General features: G+C 40.6%; 1 protein-coding gene across 2 annotated transcripts in view; it reads right to left on the bottom strand.

Moving 5' to 3' along the window:
* Positions 1-4,422: 4,422 nt before the first annotated feature.
* Positions 4,423-11,770, bottom strand: part of LOC144603454 (transcription factor EC-like) — a 39,388-nt gene continuing 32,040 nt past the window's right edge. For both annotated transcript variants that reach the window (XM_078416662.1, XM_078416663.1), the window contains one exon: positions 4,423-7,660. In XM_078416662.1, coding sequence (XP_078272788.1) covers positions 7,289-7,660 — 372 coding nt within the window. In that variant the 3' untranslated portion in view covers positions 4,423-7,288. The remainder of the gene's footprint in view (positions 7,661-11,770) is intronic.

Raw genomic sequence — 11,770 nt, 5'->3', positions numbered from 1 at the left:
CACCAAAAGAATCTACAGACAAACTCAACATTTAGACATCAATAACAATTGGATCTGTTGGGGATTATTCAAGGTATAAAAGATCACATTGTATTGGCAGCCATCAATTCAAATCAAGAACCAATCATCAGTGTATCTGTTCACGTCTACATTGAAAGCAGTAATCAATTTTAAATGGAAAGGACAGCTTTGTAAACAAACAGGCTGTCTACTAAGACAATTGGATTTATAAATTAGCTTGTGTAGGAAGGAACTGCAGATGCTGGTTTAAACCAAAGTTAGACACAAAAATCTGGAGTAACTCAGCGGGTGAGACAGCATCTCTGGGAGAAGAGGAATAGGTGATGTTTTGGGTTAAGACCATTCTTCAGACTTAGCTTGCCTCCACGCTATGCTGCTTCTTGGCATGGACACAATATCACCATGTGTTCATTGTGTTTGAAATAAAGGACCAGACCTGTTTGTCATTTGGTATATCAAGCATATTTGCCTGTTTATCAATAATTAGGGATTTGTGTACAGAAGAATCACCCATAATAATTTTGGGTGTAGACACAAGGAACTACAGATTGCAGATTTGCCAAAATAGACACAAAATGTTGGAGTAACTCAGAGGGTCAAGCAACATCTCCAGAAAACATGGATGGGCGGCATTTTGTATTGGGCCCCTTTTTCAGACTGATTGCGGCATGGAGGGGAGAAAACTGGAAGAGAGGTGGGGTGGAACAAAGTCTGGCAAGTGATAGGTGGATACAGACGAGGCAGGGTTTTTGATTGACAGATGGTTGGACTAAGGCAAGAGACAAAAAGACAAAAGATTAGATAGACACAAAATGCTGGAGTAACTCAGCGGGACAGGCAGCATCTCTGGAGAGAAGGAATGGGTGGCGTTTCAGAAGGGTCTCGACCCAAAACTTCACCCATTCCTTCTCTCCAGAGATGTTGCTTGTGCCGCGGAGTTACTCCAGCATTTTGTGTCTATCTTCGATTTAAACCAGCATCTGCAGTTCCTTCCTACACGAGTGTGAGAGGTGTGAAATATGAAACCAGAGGAAGGAATATATGTGGAGGAGGACAGCGGGGAAGGCAAAGGGAGAAATGGGTGTACATTCAGGTGAGGCACAGAGAAGACAGGGGGGAAAGGAGAGAGGGTTATATATCAAACATTGGAGATTTCAATCTTCATACTGTTGGGTTGTAGGCTACCCAAGCAGTTGCTGTTCCTCCAGTTTGTGAGTAGCCTCACTCTGGCAAAGGTGTTGGCCCAGAACAGAAAGGTCAGTACAAGAATGGAAAGGGCAGTTAAAATAGTTAGCAACCGGGAGATCTAGCAAGCCGAGAAGCAGCTGCCAAATCTGTGCTTGTTCTCACCAATGTATAGGAGGCCACATTGGGAGTGCAGGATGCAATAGATGAGGTTAAAGAAGTGCCCTTGAATCTCCGTGTCGCCTGGAAGGAGTGCTGGAATCCCTGGATGGATGTAAGGGAGGAGGTGTAGGGACATCTAGTTACATCTCCTGCAGTTACAGGGAATAGTACCTGTGGAAGGGGTGGGACGGGATGAGTGAACCATTGAGTTGTGGAGTGAGCAGTCTGTGCAAAGCAAAGAGGTTGTGAAGATGTGACTGATGTTGGATCACATTGAAGGTGACACAAAATATTGATGAATGATGTGTTGGATGTAGAGATTGGTGGGGCAAGGACCTAGGTAAGCCTATCCTTGTTTCATCTGGTGGGCGGGGTGGGAGTAAGAACTGATCTACAGGACACAGAAGGCACAGATAGAGGATCCACTTGACCTGCGTGGGTTTTCTCCGAGATCTTCGGTTTCCTCCCACATTCCAAAGACGTACGGGTTTGTCTGTTAATTGGGTTGGTATAAATGGTTTTTTTTAAATGTCCCTAGTGTGTGTAGGATAGTGTTAATGTGCGGGGATCGCTGGTCGGTGCGGACTCGGTGGGCCGAAGGGCCTGTTTCCGCGCTGTATCTCTAAGCTAAACTAAACAAACAGTAGGAGTGGAAAACCATGTTTACTAAAGAAAGAGGACATGGGATGGAAAGCCTTATTTTAATAATAATAATAATAATAATACATTTTATTTATATAGCGCTTTTCATATACTCAAAGACGCTTTACAGAGATTTTGAGAACATAGGGAAATTAATAAATAGATAAATAAGTAAATAAATAAATGAACAGAGAAAGGAGACAGTAGGTGAGGTGACCTTCAGTGGTTGAAGGCAGTACTGAACAGGTGAGACTTCAGCGATGTTTTGAATGTGGTGAGTGTGGGGGAGTCTCTAACGGTTTGGGGTAGTGAGTTCCATAGGGTGGGAGCAGCGATGGAGAAAGCCCTGTCCCCCCAGGATCTGAGTTTAGTCCGGATGTGGGGGGATAGGAGATTGGCAGCGGCAGAGCGGAGGGTGCAGGTGAGAGTGTGCCTGTGGAGGAGGTCGGTCAGGTAGGATGGGGCCAGGTTATGGAGGGAGGGCTTTGTAGGTTATGAGGAGGACAGATGCAGCAGAGGCAGAGGAAGTGACAGTAGGAGATGACATCTTTGACAGGGTGGGAGTCAGTGAGTTCATAGGGAGTTCATCGTCTCCTCCCCGTGATGGAGACAAATAAATCAAGAAAGGGGAGAGAAATGTCAGAGAAATGTTGGGCATGTGGTTCTCTGTTCTCAGCAGCTTTTGGAACATCAATTTGGATTATTTCACTTCAAAGAGAATTAGCTCAGATGACCAACTGTTCCCAAGTGAGTCACCAAGTACTTGACAATCTCAAGCAGCCCATATCCAGAAACTTGTTGTTGGCACTAAATTATAAATTAAATTTTGCTATCCATTGACTCAAGAGATAGATAATTATGAAATATTTTCTCAATTTGTAGTTTTATTTGATGCTTGCGCACTTGAATAATAATCCTAAATAATACAGAATTTACACCGTGACATCTCAAGTTCTTTCTTCGTGGCAGCATTCACAGGTTGGTCCATTCATTGTCATTTCAGTAATGGTAGCCCGATAACAATTCATAGCCATCAACATATTCCCTGCAAACAAAATATTAGTTTATTGTTCTCATTAAATGATGTCCATGAACCCGTACTCAAAAATCATATCATTTACTCCATTTTGCTGACTTCCTTTTCCAGTCCTTTGAGTACATTGGTTACCATTTCACAGGGCTTGTCAGGATGCAAAGTTCCACTTGGCCCTTTCACAATTATAATATTCCATCTTGCATTATTTTTTTAGATTTTTAGAGATACAGCGCAGAAACAGGCCCTTCGGCCCACCGGGTCTGCGCCGCCCAGCGATCCCCGTACATTAACACTATCCTATACCCACTACGGACAATTTATTTATTTATTTTTTACATTTACCAAGCCAATTAACCTACGTACCTGTACGTCTTTGGAGTGTGGGAGGAAACCGAAGATCTCGGAGAAAACCCACGCAGGTCACGGGGAGAACGTACAAACTCCGTACAGACGGCGCCCGTAGTCGGGATCGAACCTGAGTCTCCGGCGCTGCATTAGTTGTAAAGCAACAACTCTACCGCTGCACCACCGTGTCACCCTATTATTGCTCCACAGCAACAAACACTTTGAAATCTACACCGTCTCCTCCAACTTCGACTTGATTCAATTTGATTCTTTTGTTTGAAACCATGCATGTGACTTACTTAAAATGAAATTGGGAAAAAATAAGCTGTTATCTTGAGTTTAAGTATAATCAAGTTTTGAATCATTTGATCACCACCAGTGTAAATTCAGCAGCCCATTGAGTTTTCTGCAATCTGAATAAACCCATGTGCCACATGCTGTTTTTTGGTTGTCTATTGTTAATCCTTCCTGAATACATCACTTTCTCTTTCTTGTGGCCACATTTCAATAGAGGATAGAATAAATTATCCCACATCATATGTACATTTTAATTGACTCCAAATTAAAAAAAGACCTCAACATTTTTCTTACTTGCGTCTCTACCAATGTCCTCACAACTCAAAGAAATGACCACCTGTTTTATCTTACGAAGTTCACAAATAGAACAGGGTCAAAAGAGTGTTGCAATACTATGATCAAGAAACTGCTCATTGATTAACTTCCAGGCATTACACAAGTCCACAGCCTTTGAGGAACAAAGTTATTTAAAACAAACAATAAATAATCTCTTAAAAGGGAAATCAGTAAGTTATATTTAGGATCTTTAAGATTATATCAGGAGGCTAAAAATGCCATAATTTGGCTTTCCTTTGTAAATAACGTTGGTGTTTGTATTACTGTTAGCAGTAAGAACAAATCAAATGAGCAACTAATGGTATTTCTATTTTGGGAGAAAATCACATGACAGTAGTCTGAATACTGCAAGCAAAAAAAAAGTAGATCACAAGTTTGATGCTAATTTTGAGGAATTTACTAGCTGCAGGAATAGTTCAGAGACAGTGGTCACATAAACAAACACTGTACATAATGTTTCACACAAAAATTCTGTTACAAATCTCTTCACAAAAGATTAATATGTACAAATCTTACAAAGTGTTATTTCATACAAAATTCGAAATACAATGACATTTCAGTAAATAGTTTGTAGTCTTGGATATAGGCCTACAAATCAAAAATATGAATGATTGTCAATGCTTAAGACCCAAAACCCTTTCCCTACATATTTGCCCTACACATTAAAAACTGCCAAAAAATCTTCATCTCTTCCTTCATTTTCAAAATTCGTCAACAGATCGGTACATTGCAACAATTGTAAACCCATTTATACAGAAAGGAATGACGACAAAATATTCTCTCCCATTGAAAATTAAATTTCATTAGAAAAATATGTGAAATAACATTGTCAAATGACAACAAAATGAATCATGAAATCAACTTTTTCCAATCCTTACTGTAAATATTAATGATTCATACACAGTCAATGCTCATTACTTTCAAAAATGTCTGGATATTTGAAGGATGTCCTTCCAAAACAAGGGATGTAGAGAACATTTGGCTCTGAAAACGTTATCAGCAATTTTGGACCAGAATAAAAAGTAGAAACGTTTTCATTCATATTGTTATGAATGTTTGGAATATTCCACCCAGACTGTGAATGTTGAGTGTATTCAAGACTGAGAATAATAGATAATATACCAAGAAAAATTAAGGAATATTAGGGGGTGGGGAAAGACACAAGAATATAGAATCAGCCGTAACAGACAATAAAGAGGGAGATTCAAGGGATAAGATGCAAAGAGCCAAAAGACATATTGCTGCTTACAGTTCCCATGTTAAGATCTAATCTATAATGCAAGCGATCAAAAAGGGCGTGACATAAGTTCCCTCCCCCACCTCACCCCACCATTATATCCCATTAATTTGAGACAAGTTGCAGGTTCCTAAAAAACAGCATTTCAGCAGATCCAAAACCTTATTCGACTGTGGAAACAAGGCCATCAGCAACAATTAAGAGTTAATTCCATCTTAGTTAAGCACATTCTAATCTGCATCAAGTCCTGTTCACTACCACGTCTTCCATTTTTGCCAGCCAAATGTAGTTCTGTCACCAGTCTATATAAAATTCCCTTTCCAGTCAAAGTCCCTTCAAAATCTCACTATGTCCCATGTTTATAATTTCATCCAGCCTGAGAACACATTTTGAAGTTAACATTTCTCCATGTCTGGCTTTCTTCTGTCTTTACACATATTTTCAGCATGGACTTCAGCTTTGAAATTTCCCCAGTTTCCTTTCTTTCTCTGCTTGCTTCCTCTGAAAACTCTTCTTGGAACTCTTCTCCGTCTGACCACACCATTCTCAATATCTTGTAGCACACTGCCTTATTTTTAGGATTCCCTTACTCATAAAGAAAGACTTGGAGGCAAACGTTTGAAGGACTTCTGTTTTACCTCTTTTTTTAATGCAACAAATTTCTGATACTCGTACTCCATTAACAAGAGAGGACAGTTCCATCATCTGATTTGTGTGAAGAAAATGCCTTGCATTGAGATGTTGAAATAGCATATACAAATATTGGTAAACTCCAATATGTAGAAATTAAATTTGAGAACCTATTAACTTTTTTATTACAAAAATGGAGAAGTAGCACACTAATACACTTCTACTTAATATAAACATAACTATAGGTATTTGTCTTTAATTGATTTGTTCCACTATTTCTTTGCCCCACTCCCTATCCAACCTAATAAAACCCTGAAGTGTGTTTCTATTTTTTGCATTAGCTTGATGCATTACAATTCTCACAAACTAATGTACATACTAATTATACTCTAAACATTGGTGTTTGTGTGTGCACAATACAACTAATTCTCCGAAGCTGTGGATTAATTACCCTAAGAATGTGGTTATTTTGGCATTAACTGGGTATTTCTCAAATGAAAAAAAAAATCTCCCTTTTGCTCAATTTACGTTTTTAAATAACAAAACAATGGGAAGCAGTTGTTCACTGTTCTGCTGCACACCTCATTAAGCAAGATTTAACAAACCTGAAAAAATATTTCCCTCAAAGCACATGCCTACAGTTTGACCAAGGAGAAAAAACATTTGTGACTTAAAATTCTTGGCAGACACATTAAATAATTTTGGTATTTTCTGAAATACATTTCTGTTCGATCCTTCAATAAACCACATTGCATCTGCAACAATTCCAATGGGGCAGAACAACTACACATATAGTTTGAAGAAGGGTCTCGACCTGAAACGTCGCCCATTCCTTCTCTCCAGGGATGCTGCCTGACCCGCTCCAGCATATTGTGTCTACCTTCGATTTAAACCAGCATCCATAGTTTTCTTTCCTACACATATAGTTTAGTGTGTATTTGTCAGACTTAGTTTTGACAGATTTTGGTGCTGCCTCCAACAATTTCCAACTAATCATTACCCTTATACAAAATTACATTTTTAAAGTAACAGGCAAATATAATTCTCCCACCTAGTGCTCAGTAAATGAATCAATTGGCCATTTGAGAATAAAAGAAGGAAGAGTTGGAAGATTTACATTCCAGGTTAATTCTTCATACAAAATGTTATATCACTTCTGAAAATATACAATTTTAACTTGGTTATTGTGAACTCCAGCTTTTCTCCTGAAGGATTAGCAGCACCAGAGTAAAATGAACATGGATGAGGAAGGAGTTTTGACCTTTAAGAGTAAAGATGTGGAATACCAATGTGCAAATGGCTCGCAGGAAATCAGTGGCTAAGCAAATCAACTGTGTTTTAATCATTTTTCTTGAGAAATAAGACAATCACAGTCCCTTACTGGATCACTGCATAGATCATAATTCATCATCATCTGAGCTAAAGCTGCTCCTCCTACTGCTCCCTTTAGATGCGCTGGGCGATGTTGCCGACAAATGATTTGCGCACAACGAGATGGTGTTGTCCATTAGTGTTTCGTCGAGCCGATTCTCTTGTTTTAAAGAAGCACTGAAGGACAAGTCTGTGAAATGAGATAAAGGATCCAAATAGTTATAGGACCCTTCATTGGGTTCACTCAACATCTGAGGCAAAGTTGGTTGCTGCAGATAATCGGGACCATTTTCCCCTCGGTAGGATTCATGCTTGACGAGGTGGGCAGCCAGCTCCATAGGACTAAGACCTGAAGACATGGCGGGCAGTCCATGAGCTCGAGCCTGCATTTCCAGCTCCTGAAATGTTAACAAGAAATTCTGTTGGACCAAATTTGCAAAAGAAAACCACCACAATCCATGTTTAAATATGCAAATAATTTTATTTGTCGTGGTTAATATAGGAAGACATCATCTAACATTTGATCGTCCTGATAACATGGACTAGATTGCATTAGTACAAGCACCTTTCTGGATAGTTTGTTGGGCTGAAACTGTGGGACAGGAACAAATTACAACTCCCTCTCTCAAATCTCCTAAAAAAGACAAATCCATGGACAGTTCTGGGTGGTTAAATCAGCAGCGCAGTGGCACAATGGTAGAGTTGCTGCCTTATAGCGCCAGGAATCCGGGTTCGATCCTGACTACGGGTGCTGTCTGTATGGAGTTTGTACGTTCACCCCGTGACCTGCGTGGGTTTTCTCCAGGATCTCCCATTTCCTCCCACACTCTAAAGACGTACAGATTTGTAGGCTAATTGGCTTGGTATAATTGTAATTTGTCCGTAGTGTGTGTTAATGTGTGAGGGTAGTGGTCAGTGCTGACTCAGTGGGCTGAAGGGCCTGTTTCCATGCTGAACTAAACTTCTCTTTTACATAAAACTAATTGCAACTTCAAAGGTGGTGAAGGAGAACTAAAATATAATTCCAGCTCTAGAAAACTTGTTTTGAATCGGAGTCCAAAACATGCCTAATAGTTCATGCCAACCATCAACCGTCCATTTACACTAAACCCATTTAATTTTCCCCACATTTCCACCAAGATCTCCCAGATTCTACAACTCACAGTAGTTTACAGCGTCCAGTCTATCTACCGACCCACAAGTGTGGGATTTGGGAGGAAACCGCTTCCAGGTGCTGAAAATGCTCAGATGGTCTGTTGGCATCCATGGGGAGAGAACATGATCAATATTTCAAGTCACTAAATGTTCTCATCAATTCTAACAGGAGGGTCAATCTGAAATATTATCAACCCCACTACAAATGCCAGCCGTTCTGCCGAGTATTGCCAGCTTTTACTTTATGGTTCAGATTTCCAGCATCAGCAGTTCTTGGCTTCAATATGGAAGACAAGGCCAATTCACAGAAATGTTTTCAGACATTTGGACTGATGACTCAAAGTTGACTCAAAAGGAAGTGGGTTTTAATCGCATCCTATAGCAGGCAGGAACAGTGGAGAGGCAACACAGTTTCGGGAGGAGGCAGCTTGGGGGCTGATGGTCAAACAATGACTGCTCAATGGTGGAGCAAACAAATTCAGGAATGTGCAAGACCTCAGAACCTGGAGTTCCAAAAGTTACACTTCACATTTAGCATTGCGCAGATGATAACAACACCAAGACAAAATTCAAAACTTACAACACAATGTCTCACACTTCCAATGTTTTTTCTCTGTTCTATCATTTCAGCATGCATCCCCCATTTTCTATCACCCACATATCATAAGGTCATTAGGTCATTAGTGACGGGAACAGAATTAGGCCATTCGGTCCATCAAGTCTGCTCTACCATTCAATCATGGCTGATCCATCTTCACCTCTCAGCCCCATTCTCCTGCCTTCTCCTCATAACCTCTGACACCTGTACTAATCAAGAATCTATCTATCTCTGTCTTAAAAATATCAATTGACGGCCTCCACAGCCTTCTATGGCGAAGGATTCCACAGATCTGACTAAAGAAATTCCTCCTCATCTCCTTCCTACAAGAACATCCTTTAATTCTGAGGCTGTGACCTCTAGTCCTAGACTCTCCCATTAGTGGAAACATCCTCTCCACATCCATTCTATCCAAGCCTAACATCATTTAGTTTCTGCTACCTATCAAATAACTTTTGTTCTCTGCAGCCCTCAGCCTTTCAATGCAACTTGGATTTGTATCTATTTTTTCTGCAGTTATGATAAAAAAGATCGCAGCATTGAAATGGTATCTGATTTTCTCTCCACAAATGCTGCCTGGTTGGCTGATCATTCATTACCAGCCTAGAATCGTGGAGTTAGATAGCACAGAAACAGGCTCTTTGGCCCACTCATCAATGCTAATGTCGATGTCCCATCCAAGCCCATTTCCCCACACCTTACCCATGACCATCTACACCTTTCATATCCATTTGTCTGTCCAATTTTTATTTGAAATTTAGTCATTATACCTACCCCAACTACTTCAGCAACAGCATCATCTGTACGAAAAAGTTGCCCCTCAGGTTCCCATCAAATCTTGCCCATCTCATCTTGAATCTAAGCCCTCTAGTTCTTGATTCCCCTACTCTGGGCAGAAACCCTGTCCATCTACTCCCCTCATGATTTTATACACCTGAATAAAGTCACCCCTCAGAGTCAGGCCCGATACCACAGGACCAACTACTGTTGTTCTCCTCTCACACAACAGTATTCTAAATGGCATACACACAAAATGCTGGAGTAACTCAGCGGGACAGGCAGCATCTCTGGAGAGAAGGTATGGGTGACGTTTCGGGTCGAGACCCTTATACTTGTTTGCAGAGAATAACCAACGGGGATTCCTACACTCTCTGCCTATTTCTGTTCCTGGTGGTCCTAATCTACTTTCTTCCTGTACCTCGGCTTTAACCCCCATCTACGACACTCTCATTCTCCCAGACAATCCAGAGTTGTTCAGCTGCAGCTCCAATTCCTCATGCAGTCACAAGTTCACAAGGTATAGGAGTAGAATCAGGCCATTCGGTCCATCGAGTCCACCCAGCCATTCAATCATGGCTGATCTCTGCCTTTTAATCCCATTTTCCTGCCTTCCCCCCATAACCCTTGACACTCGTTCTAATCAAGAATTTGCCCAACTCTGCCTTAAAAATCTCTACTGAAAGTCGGTCAGGAGCTGCAGTGGAACACGTGTCCCACAGGTGGACTCCTCGAGATACTGGAAGTTTTCCAGTTTGCTTGATTACTGCAGGTAGGTTACACGTGAACAGAGGTTTTTGAAAAATAGTTGTCCTATGAGTTAACTAACTGCTCCCCATATTTCATAACTCCAGTGGATATTTGCATGACTGTAATTTTCCCATCTTGATTTTTTTTTTAAAAGATTTAGAGGAGAATGTGGTAAAGATGGATTTCCACAAGTCAGGTGTCCCATAACAGGTGGAACCACAAGACAATTCTGTTCACCATGAAATGGCCATTTAAGAAAATGCATTTAAGGTTTTGGTATGGGAAATAAAGGGTGTGGGTCAGAAACACTGCAAAAAATTGAAGACCAGCAACAGATTTCAGGCAAACGGTTGAAATGGACTTTTTGTGGCCGAAAAATAATAATTTCAAATTAAGTGCGAAGTTAAACGCAATGCTGTAGTGTAAAAATGAAGTATTTACCCCTACCCCCACTCAAGAGATTAAGAAGGTGCCGATTACAGTAGGGATTGTAATACCAAGTCCTATAAGCTCAACGAACAGTGTAAAAAAATTAACCTCTGTTGATAATATTTTTGCTGAGATATGATTCGGAATGTTTTCACTGCATTGAAACAAAAACCATGCTTGTTTTTTTACATGCAAGAAAGGGATATAAAGTATAAAAGCAAATCTTCAGTGGGGTACCGAAACTTCAGGAAAAATAAGGGCATTAGAGTGAGTGCAGGAGGTAGTAGTGAACATAGTAAGTGAGTGCAGGAGGTAGTAGTCAACATAGACATTAGAGTGAGTGCAGGAGGTAGTAGTGAACATGGTAAGTGAGTGCAGGAGGTAGTAGTGAACATAGACATTAGAGTGAGTGCAGGAGGTAGTAGTGAACATGGTAAGTGAGTGCAGGAGGTAGTAGTGAACATAGACATTAGAGTGAGTGCAAGAGGTAGTAGTGAACATAGTAAGTGAGTGCAGGAGGTAGTAGTGAACATAGTAAGCGAGTGCAGGAGGTAGTAGTGAAAGGCAATCTGGCATGTAAAAAAGGCAATGCTACGGTGGTCATGGGAGATTTCAATATGCAGGTAGACTGGGAAAATCAAGTGGGTACTGAACCACAAGAAAGGGAATTTGTAGAGAGCCTCCAAGATGGATTCTTAAAGCAGCTTGTAGTGGAGCCTACCAGGGAAAAGGCAATTCTGGACTTAGTGTTATGTAATGAACCAGATTTGATAAGGGAAGTCAAGGTAAAGGAACCATT

Source organism: Rhinoraja longicauda, chromosome 20 (assembly GCF_053455715.1).
Source record: "Rhinoraja longicauda isolate Sanriku21f chromosome 20, sRhiLon1.1, whole genome shotgun sequence".
NCBI lineage: Eukaryota > Metazoa > Chordata > Chondrichthyes > Rajiformes > Arhynchobatidae > Rhinoraja > Rhinoraja longicauda.
Note: the sequence above shows the minus strand (reverse complement) of the source record. Positions and strands in the feature narration are given on the sequence as shown.